This window comes from Camelina sativa, chromosome 11 (genome assembly GCF_000633955.1).
Source record: "Camelina sativa cultivar DH55 chromosome 11, Cs, whole genome shotgun sequence".
In the NCBI taxonomy this organism is placed as follows: Eukaryota; Viridiplantae; Streptophyta; class Magnoliopsida; order Brassicales; family Brassicaceae; genus Camelina; species Camelina sativa.
Genome location: NC_025695.1, coordinates 4,973,726 through 4,993,319, shown reverse-complemented (window position 1 = coordinate 4,993,319; position 19,594 = coordinate 4,973,726). Strand labels below are relative to the sequence as shown.

Below are 19,594 nucleotides of genomic sequence, written 5' to 3'. Positions count from 1 at the left end.
AAATAATATTAATATATATATATATATATTTTGTCAACATATATATAAATATATATAAGAAAATCTAGTGAAATATGACTCTATTGTTGTTTGCATATTCTCGAATTTACATTCTTATTGGAACTCATTGTAATCTTTTTTATTGTTGTCTTCTCAAAGCGCATCTAAAAATTGTGGAAAGTCCTAAATGCGATAATTACTTCTTTAAATGTAATTGGTTCTAAAATTACCGCAATATATTCTTCGACTTCATCATTACCATGAATGATACTAGTAGCAATTTCTTCTAAACTCTAAACTTCTAACATTTATCGTTTTTATCTAAACTCGAATATGAATGATAATAAAAGTATCTTATTTTGTAATATAAAATTTTAAAAATTTCTTTATAATATCGATAAATTTAAACATTTATAAATTAATAAAATTTCATGATACCCGATAAATTAAAACTTTTATAAATTAATAAAATTTGATGATATCCACCTATATATAATATGTGAAGTGAAGTTCTAGATATAATTATAATATGTGGTAATCTATTTTCGGTAATTATAAATTATTTTAGTTTTGGTCCAACGGGAACGTATCCACTCCTATTTGCTTCTTCTTCTTCTTCAGATCACCATCCTCCCTCCGTACATCGCTGCTGATCCATGGAGTCAATTCACTGCAATAGTTTGGTAAACCCTAATTTCGCCTTAAATCAGCGTCGTCGGAGAACAAATCGCGCTGTTCTTGATCGGAGAGATGCTCTATCGCGGAGTCTAGTTTCTCTCGACGCCGTGGAGTTGCGGCGGAGCTGGACGTTCTCGGCTGTACGGACTTCTAACTTTACCGTTAGAGCGGCGGCATCGACTGGTGTTGGCGGCCGGAGTTCTACTGACGCTTCGATAATGACAACGGCGATGAGCGGGGTGGATAGGGTAGGGAAATCGAGCTCCGCGCTCGAACAGCTGGATATCGAGAGAGGCGTTTGTGTTCCTTTCCGAAAGTATTCTCCGGAGACTGTATGCAAATAGTTTCAGCCAATTTAATTTGTTTTATCTATGTTGAATTCACTTAATTTGAGCTGGGTTAGACTTAATTCGTCTTCTTGGATTTGAATTTGATTGGTACTGTCCTTAGAAGGATTCTTGAATTGGGATTTAATGGTGTTTTTTTGTGATCAGGTGAGGAGTAAAGTTCTGGAATCAAGAGGATCAGTCGTCTCTCTTGCTTCAAGGGGTGTGGAGATTGTTTGGACTCTTGGGTTGTATTGGTCTACTTTAATGTATGACTTTATGGTTGGAAGGGATGAAGAAGTTGTCCCCTTCCGTGCTCGTCAGCTTAGGAACCTGTTGTGCAACTTGGGGCCTTCGTTTATCAAAGCTGGTCAGGTATGTGGATCTATGTTATTTTTGAGGACTTTAGGTGCTTTAACCTGGCTTTCGACTAACATGTTTTTACATGGGGGTAGGTTTTGGCGAATAGGCCTGATATCATCCGTGAAGACTACATGAACGAGCTCTGCATACTCCAAGATGATGTTCCTCCATTCCCTAACGAGGTAAAAAAGTTATTTTTTTTGAGGAATTTGTAGAGCCAGATATTTTTCTTGTTATCATGTGCCATCGTGTGGTGAAGCTAAGTGCTGAAGGACTTTGTAGGTTGCTTTCAATATCATCGAAGAAGAGTTAGGCCAACCTCTTGAGGCCCTATTTAGCCAAATTTCTTCACAGACAATAGCGGCTGCAAGCTTGGGCCAAGTTTATCGAGCTACTCTACGTGCCACTGGAGAGGATGTTGCTATCAAGGTTCTTTAAAATTGAAAAAATCTCCTTGGCTGTAGAGTTTATCTTCTTTGAAAGTTGTGATATGTCATACAGGCTTATCAAACTGTAAACTGTTTTAAAGTTTGGGTTTGACATCTATGTTATGTATATATACAGGTGCAGCGACCACAAATAGAGCCCATAATTTACCGGGATCTCTTTCTTTTTCGAACCCTCGCTTCATTCTTAAATGGCTTCAGTATACAGAAACTGGGTTGCAACGCAGAGCTAATAGTTGATGAATTTGGAGAAAAGCTTTTGGAGGAGCTTGACTATACATTGGTATCTCATATAACTGTCAATTTGACTCTATGCTTTTCTTTTCTTTTGACGATCTGAAAAAATGAGTCTTTCTATAATCCCGGTTAACCGTAAGTTCTTGCCTACAGGAAGCCAGAAACATTGAAGACTTTCTGGAGAACTTCAAAGATGACCCCACTGTCAAAATTCCTCGAGTATACAAGAATCTTTGTGGTCCACGGGTTTTGGTAATGGAGTGGATCGATGGTATTCGGTGCACTGACCCACAGGTAATGACTTTGAAATAGGGGCCAACCATATATATTCCTTTATACCTTTCTAAAAAGTCAAAATACAGTATACTCTGAGTACTGACTTTTACTAATTGTACTCAGGCCATCAAGGATGCGGGTATCGATTTAAATGGATTCTTGACTGTTGGCGTCAGTGCTGCTCTAAGGCAGCTGTTGGAATTTGGATTGTTCCATGGAGATCCACATCCTGGAAATATCTTTGCAATGCAGGATGGGCGTATTGCTTATGTGGACTTTGGTAATGTTGCTGTACTGAGTCAGGTAATTTAAGTTTAATGGTTTCGAGGTATCTAATAACCTTAGTAACTAACGTAGGCCTCCTTCCCATAGTAATCTCACATCTGTATATAAAGACTTTGTCATTCACAGTCTAAACAAAACCCTTTCTTTTTTTCTCAGCAAAACAAGCAAATTTTGATTGATGCTGTTGTTCATGCGGTTAATGAGGACTATGGGGAGATGGCAAATGATTTCACTAGGCTCGGATTCTTGGCCAAGGAAACAGATGTTTCTCCTATCGTTCCAGCTTTAGAAGCCATCTGGCAGAATTCTGCGGGGAAAGGACTTGCAGATTTCAATTTTCGAAGTGTTACAGGTACTTGATATATTGCTTTCCTCAAACAAGTTTGTATTCTTTACTGAGCACCCCTTTCACATTTGAAGAAACGGTGTCACGTTTTTGTTGTAGGCCAATTCAACAAGCTTGTGTACGACTTTCCTATCCGTATCCCGGAGCGGTTCTCTCTTGTTATTCGTTCTCTGCTTACTCAGGAGGGTATATGTTTCACGCTGAAGCCTGATTTTAAATTTCTAGAGGTGAAGTCACGATTATTATTTTGATTTTTCTTTTCAGTTTTGATTGAGCTGACATATAAATCCTGAAATGAGCAGATACTAGCTATTTTTTCACTCATATTTCCCTTTCCATACTAAAAGTTAACTTGTTTTATAGGTTGCTTATCCATATGTAGCAAAACGGCTTCTAACGGATCCAAATCCTGCACTTAGGGAACGCTTGATACAGGTTAAACTGATAATTCTGATTTTGTTTCATATATGATATGTTGAATTGTTATCCGCATCAGCTGAAATCAAAGCTATTGTTACCACCTGTCAGGTTCTATTCAAAGATGGTGTTTTCCAATGGAAAAGGCTGGAAAACCTTTTATCACTGGCAAAGGAAAACGTCGCCAAAATGAGTAGCAATCCTAATCTACGAGTAGAGCGTGTGTAAGTAACCCGAGTTTTATATAAGCGTTGCTCCTAAATTCTCACTCGTTTACCTTGTGAAGCTTGAATTTTAAATCCATAGTTTACTCATAAAACATACAGGGAAAGTAAGCTTGACTTGACAGATACCATTAAGGATGGAGCTCGTCTTTTCCTCCTTGACGAAGGCATCCGCAGGAAACTTATTCTTGCACTCACAGAGGACTCGAAGCTTCACGTAGAAGAGGTTTATACATCAAACATCAGCAGAGTTATATATCTGTAGCATTTATCATCTCCATTGACATTCTAAAGCAGTAAATTGACTTTGGTTCTTGCAGCTTGCCGACGTATATAAATTGGTTGAAGACGAAGTAGATATTCCCACACTCGCCATGGAAGTTGTGCGAGGTAAAATTTTTGTCTCACTTCATCTATCATCCAAATAATGAAGGTTTTGTACCAATAGTGTCGTATGGATTGGAGAGATTGGACAAGACTATCTCAGATATGCATTCTTAACATAACAAGACATCATGAAAGCCTTTGTTTTTCTCTTGAAAGGCTTAGAGATTTTCAACCTCTCATCTCACTTGACCGTCGACGTTCTTGATAGACATGGGAATCTTACTTCCAAGTAGTTTTGTATGAGTCTGAGAATCTTGTTCCTTTTTGTTTTGAAATGCAGATTTACCAAATGTATTTCGAGATTTCGTGCTGTCATGGAGCAACTCGGTTTTATCCGACAGATGATATGATAATAGGCTTCTCAATTACATATTTTTTGTTGGGTGATCTGTTGAAGAGGAGGAAAGAGGTAATAGCCAGGGAGAAAACGTAGATTAATAGAGTTTAATCTTCGGTGGGATACATGTGATTAAGTAACTTAATACACCACAATACATACATGTAAATGTAATCAATATATAAAAGCACACAGAAACTTCACTTCGCACTGTCCTTTCTTTTGACGTTGTCTAATGTAGTTTGATGATATCTAAACATCTACAACACTGCTATGTGCATCGCATACCATGTTTACAATATCCAATCTCAATAAGCAAGCATTATCCAATGTCATAGGTGAAAATTACTTATTTGACCCCCAAAAATAAAATCCAGTGGCGCCAAAATTTCACTTAGATTTAGGTTAACAAATTTTTGATTGGCGCCAAAATCCGCAGAAGATGAGGGGGAGAAAAAGAAACCTGAGAAGAAGGTTTCATCGAACTCAAACAATGCAAGCCAAAATCAATTCTTTCTTCAAGCCCTCTTCATCTTCTTCTTCGTCTACTATCGCCGCCTCAGTAACAACAACATCAGACACGGACGATGATTTAGCCGTCTGGGAGCAAAACCGGAACGTCATCGTCAATACATTTCAGCGTCGATCCGCGATTCCCGATAGGTAAGTTAATCAATCATCTTGTGGGTTTTGAAAGGCAAATCCCTTTTTGAGATTCTTTGGGTTATATCTGTTTAGGGTGCTAATTAAGTGTGTCTCTTAATTTTGGGTATTTAGAAGTGAAGTGCTTAAGAAAGGATCTTCTTCTTCTTCATCTTCTTATGCACCTAAAAATCTGAAAAAGAAGCGGAGTTATACGCAATTTTATTTAGAGTTGGGGCAATCCGATTTCCTTCTCAGACACTGCGATGTGTGTGGAATTAAGTATGCTCCTGGAGATGAATCAGATGAGAAGAACCATCATGATTTTCACAAGGTTTTTATGAATGGGATCCCTTTTAAGGTTTTGATGCTCTTCACTGTACTCTTGAAAGACTTATATTTTCATTGACTATTGATTCAAAGTACTTGGCTTTTTAATTGGTCTCAGGGTTGGCTTAACGAGAAAGCCTTCACAATGCCTTCCTTCAACAAGAGCCGCATTGTTATGCTTTCTGAAAATGATTCCCATGCACATAGAAACAAGGTTCATTTTTTTCTCCTTCAATATATTCAACTTGCGCTGTTTTTATGTTACTGGGCTCTTCATACTTTGAGGATCTAATGGGTTGCAGGTGAAAGAGGTTTTGAAAATGATGGAGGTTGAGCTAGGTGAGGATTGGATTCTTCACCAACATTGTAAGGTAAAAATGACCCCTGTATCCATCCACGTCTTCTTTACTGACATTTTCGATTTAGTTCCATAGCCAACTATGATGATCTGATACAAAACTTATTGGGAATGAATACTTGCTTTACTTTTTGCCACATTTAAAGGAGGAAGAAGCTTCAACTTTATTCTGATTCTTTCCATTTCTGTGACTAGCTCTGGGAACCACTCAAGAAATTTCATTTTCAGAGATAGAAATGACTTTCTTCGATTTCTTTGATGATCTCATTCAGTAAATTTCACTAGATAGAAGATATAGCCCAACTGTTTTCACTAGCCTCCAATTACTTTCTCAGTTGTTTCAAGAACTACCTTGTTGTTATGTGTGTAGCCTCCAATTACTTTCCTTGTTATGTGTAGGTTTATCTATTCGTTTCCTCTCAGAGGATCTCTGGATGTCTAGTTGCAGAACCAATTAAGGAAGCATTCAAGCTTATATCTCCTCCTGATGATGAAAGACAGTTAAAGAAAGAGACCTCCTCCTCGCCTTCAACCTCCATCCAGTTTGGAAACATTGTGCTACAAAGAGAGGTATTAAAAAGATGTCGAGCTTCAGATGATAGATTAGATAATGGAGCAATTGTGTGTGAAGAAGAAGCTAAACCAGCTATCTGTGGAATTAGAGCGATTTGGGTCTCACCTTCTAACAGAAGAAAAGGCATAGCCACACAGTTACTTGATACCACGAGGTAAAGAACTCGAGCCAACCAACTGAAAACTATTCTCATTTGTCAATAATATTCATACATTATATATGGTGACATTTTGTTTGTTTTGTATGAAAAAATGCAGGGAAAGCTTTTGCAACAATGGGTGCACGTTGGAGAAATCCCAGTTAGCATTTTCACAACCAAGCTCCATGGGAAGATCTTTTGGTTTTAATTATTTTGGAACTTCTTCATTCTTAGTTTACAAAGCTCCATAGGAAGATATTAAGAGCCATACTTTTTTTTGTCTGTCACCTAACCTTTACATTATTATTAATATATTATCAAGTTGGTAAATATTGGCTCATAGCAAACAAGAAGAGCAACACATTCTTTTAGTTTTAGAGAAGGTTTAGAAGACCATATACCTGTGATGTTTCTTTGTCTAAAAAGACTGAAGACTTAACAATAACTTTGTCCAAAAACTCTCTTAAGCCGTGGGTACTAAAACCAATCAAACCAACGTGTTATGTTTCCCATTCTCAGTAACAGAGACTGATGATTATTTAAATCTGTGGGTAACTAGAACCAATCCAACCAAAGTGTCATGTTTCTCAATCTCAATCACAGAGACTGATGAATTTTTTTAAGCTGTGGGTAAAAGAGATTGTATTTTTCCCAATCTCAGTCACACAGACTGATGATTCTTTTAAGTTGTGGGTAAAAGGAATTGTTTTCTCCCAATCAGTCAAATTTTGAAGTCGAGCATGGGTACTAAAACCACTCCAAAGTGTTATGCATCTTTGTCTAAAGACTGAAACAACAAACCAAACATGATCCATGTCTAGAGAGTTCAAGCCGTGGGTACCATAAGAGATCAATGTTCGAATCGCTCTCAGACTAGTGTTTAAAGTCGTGGGTGCCATCTTCCTTCCACCAAAATGAAACCTATCCTTTGTTTTTCCCAATCTAGTCTCTGTCTAAGACTGTTATGTATCTTTGTCCAAAGACGTAAACAATAAACCGAACAAGATCCATGTCTAAATATTTCAAGCTGTGGGTAACATAAGGGATCAATGTTCGAATTGGTCTCAGTCTCGTGGGTATCATATTACTCAGTCACAGAGACTGATAGATTTTTATAAGCTTTGGGTAAAAGTGTTGTGTTTTCTATCAATCTTATGATTTTTTTTGTAAGCTTTGGGTATAAGTATTGAGTTTTCTCGCAGTCTCAGTCACAAAGATATTTATAAGCTTTGGGTAAAAGTGTTGTGTTTTCTCCCAATCTCAATCACAAACACTTATGATTTTTTGTAAGCCAAAATTGTTGTGTTTTCGGACTGATATGTTTCTTTGTCGAAAAGACTTAAGATCCAACCAGAGTGTTCTGCTTCTTTGTCTAAAATATTTAACATCCAACCAAAGTGTTCTGCTTCTTTGTCTAAAAGACTTTAACAGCCAACCAAAAGTACTAGCCGTTGTATTAGAACAAAACCAACAAAAGTGTTATGTTTCCAAATCACAGTCACAAAGACTGATGAGTTTTCAAAGCTGTGGGTAAAAGTGACAGTCACAAAGACTGACGATTTTTAACAACAATGGGTAAAAGTGAGAGTCACAAAGACTAATGATTATGTTAAGCTGTGGGTAAAAATGTTGTGTTTTCTCCCAATCTCAAGTTACAAAGACTTGATTTCTTTAGAAGCCTTGGGTAAAAGTAGTCACAAAGACTTTTGATTGTTTTATAAGCCTTGGGTAAAAGCGTTTCGATCTCAGTCACAGAGACTGATGATTGTTTTCCAAGCCTTGGGTAAAAAGTGTTCTGATCTCAAGTCACAAAGACTTTTGATTTTTTAGTAAGCCTTGGGTAAAAGCGATTCAATCTCAGTCACAAAGACTGCTGATTATGTTAAGATTGTTTTTATCAATCTCAGTCACATACACTGCTGAATTTTTCAAGCCATGGGTTTTAAAGAAAAAGAAAAACAAAACAAAAATCACAAAAACCAAAACCAACAAAAACAAAATCAAGTAACGAACTTGAAATTCAGAGAAACCCAGATTCGTTTGGGGTTTTCCAAATATCAAATCCGATTGAAAACGAAAACGTAATGAAATAAAGAAACCCTAAAAAAAAAGTTGAAGAGAATTGGGGGATCATCGTAGAAAACGAATCGAAAACCCAAAGAAAACGAAAACGTAATGAATTTAAGAAACCCTAAAAAAGAACGAACTTGAAATTCACAGAAACGCAGAGGGTTTCGCAAATATCAAATCCGATTGAAAACGAAACGAAAACCCAGAAAACGTAATGAAATTAGGAAACCCTAAAAAAAAGTTGGAAGAGAATTGGGGGTCATCGTAAGAAATCTCCCAAATTCTACGAACCCTAGCCTAAACAGATAAAGAAGAACTAAAAATTCTAAGATTAAAATTGTGACTCAGAGTCTCTCTGATAAAAGCTTCCTCCGCCTATTTATAAACAAACAAGTCGGTGATCAGGCAGATACGCGTTTTCCTTTTTCTTTTAAACATCAGCGTAACTTTTACTATTTTTTTTTGGTGTTGTTCTTTTTTTTTTTTTCTTTTTTTTTCGTCAAAGTGTTGGTGTTGTTATAAGATTCCTTTTTCTTCCTAACATCAATAAGTTTACGTTTGTTTCCATTTATTAAAGCGGCCTTTTAAGTTAAGCCCAATGAAATTAATGGGCTGACTGGATTACACTGCGCATAGTTTTAGCTTTTAGCTTTTGTATGTTTTTGCGAATTTTTAGAAAAAAAAGTCAAATACATAACTTACAATTTTTTAATCCTAGATATTATATAAAACAAAAGTTCCACTAGTAGTCCCAATCGAATTGCCACAACAAGTTTACTATTATTATAACGAGTTTAATAATAAAATGGAAAACATGAAGAAAGAAAAGTTTTGTCTAATTTCGAGTAGTTTGATTTGATCTAATCCATTTAGTACAATAATTTGCAAAATACGGGCCTTTAGTATTTTCATTATGTTATTTTATAAACTTCAAAGTAAAAAAAAAGTCGTCACAAAAATATTTTATTAAAGTACTAGTAGTTCTAATAATTAATTTAATTTAATGTAATGAAAAGGTGAACAAAAAAAAAAAATGGTTTATGGGGATTGATTAAGAGAGAGAAGAGAGAGAGAAGAGAGAGAGAGGCTTTCGTCTACACAACTGCTGCGAGAGAGATACACTATCCCCACAAGCAAACCCCCTTCTTCTTCATCATCATCATCATCATCTTCTCTCAGGTCAGCTATATCTCCTTCGATTTCTCTATGCTTACTGTTTCACCATTTCTTTGATTTTGTTGGATCCGTTATTTTCTAATTCCCCCCCCCCCTCCCCCCTAGGGTTCTTCTTCTTCTGCTCTCTCATAGGTTTTTTTTTAGATTATGCGATCGGGTCTCCTAGAATTTTGTTTCAGTTTTTGAATCCGACTCTCTTTTTATCTCATTCCCTATTTTTGGGGTTCTTTTTTCGTGTGTTTTCAACCAAGGAACTGAATCGTATTTCACCGAATTTGGTTTCTGAGAGAGCCTATCTCGAATTGTCTTTTTACATACTCTTCCTATTTGCAGATTTGTGATTTTTGGATGTTTGATCAGTCTCGTTTTTACAATTGCATGTGCAGCAGGCTGCATCAAGTAACTGATTCCACGATGATATGATTTATGGGACTCAGATTCTGATAACTTTCACTTCTTCCTCATAAGTTGGAAATAAACTGTTTCANGATCGGGTTTCCATAGAATTTTGTTTCAGTTTTTGAATCCGACTCTCTTTTTTGGGTACCAAGCGTTTTCACCGGATTTGGTTTCTGAGAAAGCCCTCTTTTATCTCGAATTGTCTTTTTACATGTCTTCCTACTTGCAGATTTGTGATTTTTGGATGTTTGATCAGTCTCGTTTTACATTGCATGTGCAGCAAGCAGGCTACATCGAGTAACAGATTCCACGATGATATGATTTCTTCCATCTATGGGACTCAGATTCTGATAACTTTTCACTTCTTCCTCATAAGTTGGAATACATTTGAGGATCGTATCTAGGAGAGAATTAATCAAAAAGTTTGGAACTTTTATTTATAAATGGCTCTGGAACATGTTTGTGAAAAGCGGCTTCAAGCAAAGACCTTTTCTAGCCAAGAGCTTCAGTTGACTATCAATTTGGATGATTTGACTTGTCCCATTTGTTTGGATTTCCCTCACAACGGTGTCCTTCTCCAGTGCTCTTCTTTCGGAAACGGTTGCCGTGCTTTTGTCTGCAACACTGATCACCTTCTCTCCAACTGTTTGGATCGTTTCATTAGCGCCTGTGGTACTGAATCACCTCCACATCCTGATGAGCCTCGCTCCAAGGTTTTAGAAGAGACTTGCAAACCTGTGTGTCCTCTCTGTAGAGGAGAAGTTACTGGCTGGCTTGTTGTTGAAGAAGCTCGTCTCCGTCTTGATGAGAAGAAGCGTTGCTGTGAGGAAGAACGATGCAGGTTTATGGGTACTTACTTGGAGCTTCGAAAACATGCTCTGTCTGAGCATCCTGATTCTCGCCCTTCAGAGATTGATCCTGCACGAAAGCTTGACTGGGAAAACTTCCAGCAGTCTTCTGAAATAATCGACGTCTTGAGCACAATTCACTCTGAAGTCCCCAGAGGAGTGGTTTTAGGGGACTATGTGATCGAATACGGAGACGATGACACAGGTGATGAGTTCGAAGATGTTCCTAACAATGAAGGAAACTGGTGGACCTCTTGTATTCTCTATCAGATGTTTGACAATATCAGGAATGCCAGGAATCGAAGAAGATCAAGAATGAGCGAGAGCAGGAGAGGGAGCCGCCGCTCTAGTTATGATAACTCCAACTCTGATGACAGCTCTGTAGCATCCATAGAGTTCCCGGAGTATAGAGTAGATGAGATCGATGACGAGTTCATCAGCACCACTGGAGCTAACAGAAGTAGCTCTATCCACCAAAGGTCAGAATCATCTATTGCTTTACAACACTATTTTTTTTATCATTGCAGCTGCAGAGATATATATACATTCTTCCTTTCATATACTTTATGATTTATCATGCATTGATATTAGAGGCTTTTTACCAGAGAGTCAGGTTAATAGGCACCTTATGAATTGAATGATGATGAATTAGCTTAGCAGGTCCTATTGTTGTGATTATCTTTGGCATATTAGTATCTTTCTTGTGCTATATATATATGATAGTTAATTAAGAGACCTTGCTTATTAATGCCCTTATTCTCTCTGATTTACAGTTCGAGAAGGCGTCGAACCCGCTTCTATGAGAATTAGGTATCAACTTTTCTGTTTCCTTTGCTTTCAGTTTTACATCTTCTTGTCAATGTCTTATGTTTCTTTTCCAACTTTCTCTGTCAGATGGAAAATGAAGCGAAACAAATGACGCAGAAAAGCCTATTCGTAGCCAGCGTTCTTGGTTTTGGACCTCTCTCTTCTTTTTCTTTCTACAGATAAATTTTATTGTAGGTTTGTCTTGTGACATTTACTCGCAGTCCCAACCTTTTGTACAAAAGAAAACAAAAAGCCTTTTTTGAACATTTTAGTACCCTTTGTCTTCTTTGTTTTACATGCATCTTTGAACAATGTAGATATTGAGAGACGTAAATCAAAAGTCGACATTCGTGCAGCAATTGTAACATTTATACTATTTCTGTGAACACATTTTGTTTAGTTACTCTTAATCTCTTATTACCAAGTACCAACACAACTTGGTCAAAGTACATGTAATCATCATACAATCCAGCACAAGAGAATAAGTGGCACAAACTCAGAACTAATATGGGACGTTATTGGGCAAGTTTCTTATGACATTACTCTTCACTCCGATCTTTGTACGTGTTGTCTCACCTCTCTGGCTCATATCCTTACGCACTTTCATCCTCAATGTCTCCTCTTTTGTTGGTAGTGTCTTCAGACCCAGGCTCTTGTACCTAAGAATTTACAATTTGTGGGAATAACCTTAGTCAGATTAACTAGCTGATTATCTAGAATAATAGGTTTGGAGGAGAAAAAAACCTTGAAGATAAAGAGGCAACTATCTGGTTGCTGTTTTGAGAAGTTGGGGGTGGCTTCTGTCTGTAGTAACGCATGAATTCACGAGACCCGAGAGTTTTAGACGTTGTTGCATTCTCAGATTTCTCTGTGATCACGAGCTCAGAACCACCAACAAGTTCTACAGTGTTGTCTGTTTCACCAGATACAACAACCTGCTTTCCAGCTTCATCAACATAGCTGCTCAATTTAAAATTTCCAAAGGAAGGTGCATTAAGATTTGGCATAAAAAGAACAGAGGTAAAAACAAGATTAATCACAGAGATAGAAGAGAGTTAAAAAAACCTGCTGTTGTAGTCATAGAACTCTTCTAGTTCAGCATCTTCATCATCATCACCATCACCAAAATGCAATTTGCAATGACTCTTTGCTTCCATATGCTTCCTTACAGCTTCTAAGCTGCTGAATGGACGGCACAGCTCATTGCAGTACAGACACATGAAGTCTCTCTTGACCTGAATGATGATGAGCCATGTATGTATAAGTAAACAGGAGTATTCAAAGCTTTACAATAATCAACACTGAATGGTAAACTGATGAGTCCGCCACACCTTAAGACCGAGGTAGGTGAGAAGCCCTTGAGGATCCTTCAGAAACTCAACATCAGGAATGAAGAAACTATGATGCTTATGCATGTGAACCATACAGCTCTCTAAAGTCTTGTGTTTTTTGTTACACATCAAACAAGAGGTAGGATCCAGCTCGTACTTATCTGCATCATCATCATCACCATCATCCATAGCTTCAGTAGATGCTGAGTGATTAACATTCAACTTAGACAAAGAATCAGAAGCTTCTTCAGCAGCCAAATCCTCATCTGAATCAACCTCCACCCATTCAGCGTCACTATCATCATCATCAATGGAACCCCTGTGTTGAACACGGCGAGGAAGCGGCCTGATAATGGCTACATCCTCCTCACCGTTGGTTGTTGTCCCTTGTGAAACCCGCAAAACATGGCTCCGCGACTGAAGATGCTGCTCATGAGCCTTGGAACTCCTGTAACCTTTACCACAGATTGCACAACTATAAAGCATAGGTGCTTCGTTAGATTTATTCTTCTCCAGAGCAAGAGCAGATTGTCTAGCCTCAAACAAAGCTTCTGTAACTCCAGGAACTCCAGCCACCTAACCAAGTTTCAATATATTCATCAACAACAAAATTCCAAGAAAAATCAAATGCTAACCAAATCTATCAAGCTTCAAAACAATCGTACAAGCAAAGACACACATCAGAAAATTCAAGATTCTATAATCATTTCTCAGATACTTTCATCTCATCGACGCAATACTATCCCGAGATACGAATCGTCTTGACTTCTAATTCGATTTCAGATAAAAATAGATATATATATATATATATATATATGTACCTTGCGCTTGAGATTGTAGCGGTGCCAATCAGATTTGTAATGAAGGTTTCGCTCTTCTTCGCCCTCGAACTCCATGTTACACCCGTTACATGTTAAACCCGGCATCTCTCTCTCTTTCTCTAATGTAATCTCAATCTCGATCGATTCAAGAAATGTAAAATCAGAGAAACCTTGCTCGATGGATAAGGATCGTTTTATATGTAAAAGTGACGACGGCTCTTCGATTGTTTCTCTTTCTCTAACAAAAGAGCGTCGATTGATTGATTGATTGATTACCATCAAAATGAAGACGAAAGGCGCCGATTTTTAGATCCGACCCGATCTGAATATAGCCCATTTGTACTTTTATTGGGCCATTAATATTTTTTCTTTTCTATCGCAAGTGGCCCATTAATTAAACTTGTAACATGGATTACACTTGTGATTAAAAACAATTTAGGGTATTTCTCTCTTCTGTTTTTTTTTTTAAAATTAACTTGATTAATTACTTCATTCTATCCTATCATGATTATTTCTCTTTCTTTCTTTCAAATCTGTATTATATACTATCTAAAAATCACAGAGTATATATTTATTTACTTTAGAACAAACTATAAGGTGGGGTTATTGGTTCTATGATTTTAACGGATTTGGAAATCCAAATAAAAATAATGTGTTATTCAATCATTGATTTTAAAATACTTATCAAAATTCTGTGTTATTGGTTATATGATTTACAAATACTTTTAAAAATCACATGTTATTCATTTAATGATTTGTTTTTGGATTTCAAAATCCACATTATGTTTTAAATGGATTTACATGGATTTGAAAGTGTAAAATAGAAGAATTCAAATTCAAGGATAAAACATGTTATTTTAAAATCCATATGTTTTAATTTCCATTATTTACAATTCTATATGGATTTACAAATCACATCTCCAATAACACACAGATTTTACTCTAATGAAAGTTACAAAGACTTTGTGATGTGAAATCTGAATGTTTTGGTTTTTTTTGCCTAATTTTATTTTAGTGGAAACAAATTTTAACCGCAGCGCTGAAATATAGGGAAAACTACCCCCTTTCACCCCCAATTAATTTTTAAAAATCAATGTTTAAAATATATTATAAAAAAAACAAGAAGACGACAAAAAACGAGTAAATTACCTATCTTTCCTCTCAACACTTGATTATTTTTCTCTTCAACGAACTTCTCTTCTCCGTCGTCCTCTCTCTCTCTTTCACCATGGATTCCGTCTCCGGTTACGCCGGAACACGTCAGCCTCGATCCGGTGGCAAAATTGTTCGACCACGACGCACCGCCGCCGTTAGGACTCCGTATGACCGCCCTGTTTCGAGATCCCGAGATCCTCCTCAGCAAAACCCTAGTTGGATCTCCAGGCTCGTTTACAAACCCGCCAGCGTAATTGCTTCCGGCGCCGGTAAATTTATTTCTTCCGTCGTCTTCTCTGAATCTTCCTCATCTTCCTCGGAGGATGATGATTCATCTTCAGGTATGTGGAATTAATTTGAGTTTATATTGGATAAATTTGAAAATTTTTGAATTTTTTTTGGTTTATAGTTTGGTGGTTGAATCCGAAACCTACCGTTTGAATTTGAAATGTGAATTTGATTTTAAAGTTTTCCCATTTCTCTTTCCATTAATATGTGGGACTTATAGCAGTTAAGCATAAGTCCTATAAGTTAGGTTACTTCTAAAAGCTATAAACTTCATACTAATTCTCAAGCTTTATTCTTTCTTTTATTCATATACGGATTCAATTGGGTTCGACCCGTTCTCCTTCTTGGTTTGCATATAATGTTGTACGTCTGGGATTGCTAAGAACCGGCCAGCTTTGTGTCTTAATTCTTTTTAAGTATGGATTTTTTAAATGTTCTTTGACTTTTTTGCAGATATTGATGGTGATGAGGATGTTGAGAAGAACATTACTAATTTTACTGAAGAGGTACTACTACTAACCACCTTATTCGTTTTGGTGATTACTATACCATCGTAGATTTATGATTTTTCTTTGAATTCATTGTTCACATAATCACATTATAGATTCCACTTCATTGCTGCAGTCGATTTTGGTGTTGCTGAATATTTTTTTAATGATTTCTTCGCTAGTTTTACTACCATTTCGCATTTTTGAGTATGCCTATGAGTTGCATTTTGGTCCTAATTTTGTTGAAGTAAAGTTCGCGAAGCTGACACTTTTTCAACTGAGTATTTTGATGGAAACATGATTTCAGTTTATGTGGAGTGAGTCTAATGTCTGCTTGTTTGAATAGGAGGACCTTGTGAATGCCCAGCAACCAACTATCCAACCACTCAGTTCTAAGCGTGTAATTGAGCAGCTTCTCATGCAAGAAACATTCGCAAGGTATTTCTCAATGTCTGGCTTTCTAGACATCTTAAGTAGCAGCATCTTCCGCCTGTCTTATTATTTACATCTCTTAGCTTAAAAGAGCTTTTGTGATTATTGTTTAGCTACCAAATCTAAGCTGATCTTGTATCCTAAGTCATGGATATGTATATTGTTTCAGGGAAGAGGGTGATAAATTGATAGATATCATCAATGCTAGGGTCGTAGATCATCCCAGTTTTCCCCCTGCTGTCGAGGGGAGGAATAATGACAATGGAATGACAAGTGGTATGTAACTCATGTTAGACTGTGCAAGCAGACCGGATCAGTTTATGTGATAACCTCTTTTCTGTTTTATTTCTAGACGTGAATGTGGGTGAAATGTCCAATACAGCTGTTATGGAAGCAAAAAAATGGTTGGAGGAGAAGAAATCAGGATCAAGTTCAAAGTATAAGGTAAGTTCGGGAAACTCGCTTCTTAAATGTCCCATATTGCTGCAGCGTGCAGGTATTTCCTTGTTTGTGATATCTCGTCTCTGTGCTCTGACCCATTGTTATACATAATACTAGGAGGCAACTTCTGTTTTTGTAAAATTCAATGTGTAATTTGATTGTTCTATGCTACTCCATCTGACCAGCAACGTAGAGCTCTCTTGCAAAAGTAGGTTGTTCAGTATTTTGAGTATGGAAAAAGAGGGGAGCTTTTGATTTTTAGGACCATTTGGTGACATTAATCCTGAAATTTCCTTTCCTGATTAGAGATTACCTTTTTGTCCGCTTAAAATGCAAGTGATCCATATTATTGCTCTTTCTTTTGAGGATGAAGACCATGTGCTCACAAGAATCTGTTCAACTTCTGATAGCTTCTCTTCACAGTATTCCGCCTTTTTTTTTGGTCAACAGTATTCCGCCATTTGTGTTTCTTTTCCATAGTGCTTTAAATAATGATCACCATCTCAGTCATTAGTTTAAATCTCCAGGCAACTGAAGATGGTGCTGGATCGCCTGTGGATGTGGCCAAGTCATATATGCGAGCTCGTCTGCCTTGGGGATCTCCGGCTGCGAACAATTCAGAGTTTCGATCACCATCATCAGCAGGAAGGCAAAGGACTCCTTTTCCTTATAGTGCTGGAAGCTTTTCGTCGTCCAAGGTTAGAACTTAAGTTTTCCAATATATACGCAGCAATGCATACTTTCCTTATGGTCAAATGTTGTTTGAAAGTCTGAAGTTGTTTCATCTTACTTTATGAGATAAAGTTGTTTCATCTTACTTTATGAGATAAAAATATCTGTTTAACTTCTATTGATTATGTTAGTCAATCACGAGGCATTTGTAGGACACTACTAACTACTTTCAGCTTTATTAAAAGCAAAGTTGCATACCATTATGTTCTTCTAATGGCTTTTCAAATTTACACATATTCATTCTGACATTTGGTACCAAAATGCAGCTGAAAAGGAAATCCGGTTCCAATCAGTCATGGAATATTCAAGATGAAATCCGCAAAGTCAGAGCTAAAGCAACAGAGGAAATGCTTAAAAGTCCCAGTAGTGCAGCCTCTTTGGAACCTAAAAAAAGCCCATATGTTTTAGCGACTGATTTACTCAAAGGAAATGATGCGTCTTTGAATGCCGATGGAGCTGTTCAAGGTGTTTTTCCTTCTCCTTATTCACATGTGGAAGAAGTTTTTTAGTAATAGACATGAGATGAAGCTGAAATTATTTTCCGTTCTGGTTACGTGTGTACTCTTTTTTTTTTGTTACAGCTCTACAGAATGAACAAAGCGGGGTTTTACCAAATTCAGGCATACCCACCTCTGAACAAAATCAGGTATCAAGCACTCTTTACACTGTGTCTCTATACCAAGAAGAAACTTGTCCAATCTGTTTTTGTTTTTTCCCGTCCGTGTTTTGGTTGAGTGAAGACTACGGGAGCTAATCAAGGCGTTGAAGAAGCAGGAGTTTTACACAGTAGATCTCGTTAGTTTCTCTCTTAATTTGTGCTTTGTATTCACTCTCTCATCTTCGATTTTGTTACTCTGTCTCATGGTTTAATGTTTTCTGCCTAGATGGAGTTGGTTTGGATGAGACATTTATCTCTGAAAATACGAATACCGCTTTTCAAAGGTTCTTGTTACCATGCTTATCCTGCCAACTCAGTTACTCAGATTGTACCTTGTTTCTTCTTGACAGATCCATTTTTAAGTATATCAAAATTCTTAAATTTCTCAACTGTATTCGACAGTGGAACCGGCGTAGATGACTTGAATGCTGAAGATGGCGATTTTATCCAACGTAGAGCGACTATCGGAGACACCACAAATGGTATACATTGGATTTCTACATTCCTTTGCTTTTTTTGGATAATATTTTAGTTGGGTTCTCCTACTTTACTTGCACGCCTATTACTGCAGCTGTCTTGGCACTTGGGGCAACTTTGGATTCTACGGGGAACTTTTGCATCCCAAAAGATGTGTTTGAAACATCAAAAGAAGCTGATGATAAAGGCCCATCACGCCCTGCCTCTAACGGTTTCCCATCTTCATCACCTAGGTGAAAATCAGGCTCCATTGTATGGCTAGTTTGACGTTTGATGAGATTATTTCCTACTAAGCAAAGACTTGCTTTTTCAGTTTAGTGGCTATGGAAGGTCAACCAAAACCCAAACCACCAGAAGAAACCGAGGCTTCTCAGCCTATAGCTGATGATATGACAGTAGGGAATGGCTCAGATGGTGCGATTAACAATGAAAACGATGACAGCGAATCAAGTGCCTCACATAACAGTTCAAGCACGCACGAAGAAGAGTGGCTCCCAGGAGACCAGTCTCTACCAAACTCAAACTCGGCAAGTAGCAGTCCGGGTACAACCAAGGTCTTGGCATACAGCAGAAGAGGAAGAGGCCGTGGTAGAGGAAGAGGTCGAGGAGGTCGAGGCAAAGGACGGGGCAAATCAACTCTGTAAGATGAGCTGTACACAACACAACCGAATGCAATAGGAGAGTATTATGAGGTAGGATTATGTGACATCTCTTTTAGATTTGAAATCCCACTCTGTTTGTCACTTGATTATCTTTTAGGTTTTATTGTAGTATTTGAGTTAGGAGGATTTGTCTTCTCACGTTTATGTGGTATTATTGTGTCTCTCTGTTTTTATGTTTTTCTTCCCTCATTTGTCTGATACTTCAATGTTTATGTTGTAAGTTTGTAGCTTGGTTTCATTCCAACTGATGAAGCTTTGTAGTTTGCAATTTCCAAACTGAACTCTTTTTTCTTTGTTCAGTGTCAAATTTAAAAGCTTTTACGTGACCAAAAAGCCAACACCAAAGTTTTGGGGGAAAACCAACACTCATCTTTCATCTCGTAAAATTGTCTCTTTTGTGTCAAATATTCTGACATGATGATGATCGGATAGATTACTTTCACT

General features: G+C 37.3%; 5 protein-coding genes across 8 annotated transcripts; 4 read left to right on the top strand and 1 right to left on the bottom strand.

The window, feature by feature from the left end:
- Positions 547-4,581, top strand: LOC104721699 (uncharacterized aarF domain-containing protein kinase At4g31390, chloroplastic). 2 transcript variants are annotated; one of them, XM_010439742.2, is made up of 14 exons: positions 547-1,010; positions 1,173-1,379; positions 1,460-1,549; positions 1,650-1,796; positions 1,932-2,096; positions 2,204-2,344; positions 2,450-2,629; positions 2,768-2,963; positions 3,057-3,184; positions 3,321-3,392; positions 3,486-3,598; positions 3,701-3,824; positions 3,919-3,988; positions 4,266-4,581. In XM_010439742.2, the coding sequence occupies exons 1-14, from the start codon at positions 657-659 to the stop codon at positions 4,328-4,330; spliced, it is 2,052 nt and encodes a 683-aa protein (XP_010438044.1). In that variant the 5' UTR covers positions 547-656; the 3' UTR covers positions 4,331-4,581. The 2 variants fall into 2 exon arrangements, with proteins under 2 accessions (XP_010438044.1, XP_019088790.1); XM_019233245.1 differs by having other exon boundaries at positions 912-994.
- On the top strand, positions 4,690-6,697 carry LOC104721700 (protein CHROMOSOME TRANSMISSION FIDELITY 7-like). 2 transcript variants are annotated; one of them, XM_010439744.2, is made up of 6 exons: positions 4,690-4,985; positions 5,100-5,298; positions 5,413-5,508; positions 5,597-5,665; positions 6,052-6,380; positions 6,484-6,697. In XM_010439744.2, the coding sequence occupies exons 1-6, from the start codon at positions 4,765-4,767 to the stop codon at positions 6,614-6,616; spliced, it is 1,047 nt and encodes a 348-aa protein (XP_010438046.1). In that variant the 5' UTR covers positions 4,690-4,764; the 3' UTR covers positions 6,617-6,697. The 2 variants fall into 2 exon arrangements, with proteins under 2 accessions (XP_010438046.1, XP_010438045.1); XM_010439743.2 differs by having other exon boundaries at positions 5,100-5,325.
- On the top strand, positions 10,107-12,020 carry LOC104721697. Its single transcript, XM_010439740.2, has 3 exons — positions 10,107-11,337; positions 11,632-11,668; positions 11,753-12,020. The coding sequence occupies exons 1-2, from the start codon at positions 10,454-10,456 to the stop codon at positions 11,666-11,668; spliced, it is 921 nt and encodes a 306-aa protein (XP_010438042.1). The 5' UTR covers positions 10,107-10,453; the 3' UTR covers positions 11,753-12,020.
- On the bottom strand, positions 12,017-14,089 carry LOC104721698 (cytoplasmic 60S subunit biogenesis factor REI1 homolog 1-like). Its single transcript, XM_010439741.2, has 5 exons — positions 13,818-14,089; positions 12,997-13,572; positions 12,731-12,900; positions 12,410-12,625; positions 12,017-12,324 (listed from the first exon to the last, which is right to left on the bottom strand). Exons 1-5 carry the CDS (start codon positions 13,920-13,922, stop codon positions 12,168-12,170), a joined length of 1,224 nt encoding a protein of 407 aa, XP_010438043.1. The 5' UTR covers positions 13,923-14,089; the 3' UTR covers positions 12,017-12,167.
- LOC104721696 (protein KAKU4) lies at positions 14,987-19,443 on the top strand. 2 transcript variants are annotated; one of them, XM_019233292.1, is made up of 13 exons: positions 14,987-15,313; positions 15,714-15,766; positions 16,095-16,186; positions 16,350-16,456; positions 16,533-16,624; positions 17,149-17,319; positions 17,620-17,818; positions 17,935-17,999; positions 18,094-18,148; positions 18,238-18,295; positions 18,414-18,493; positions 18,583-18,721; positions 18,802-19,443. In XM_019233292.1, exons 1-13 carry the CDS (start codon positions 15,046-15,048, stop codon positions 19,130-19,132), a joined length of 1,710 nt encoding a protein of 569 aa, XP_019088837.1. In that variant the 5' UTR covers positions 14,987-15,045; the 3' UTR covers positions 19,133-19,443. The 2 variants fall into 2 exon arrangements, with proteins under 2 accessions (XP_019088837.1, XP_010438040.1); XM_010439738.1 differs by having other exon boundaries at positions 14,994-15,313; positions 16,098-16,186.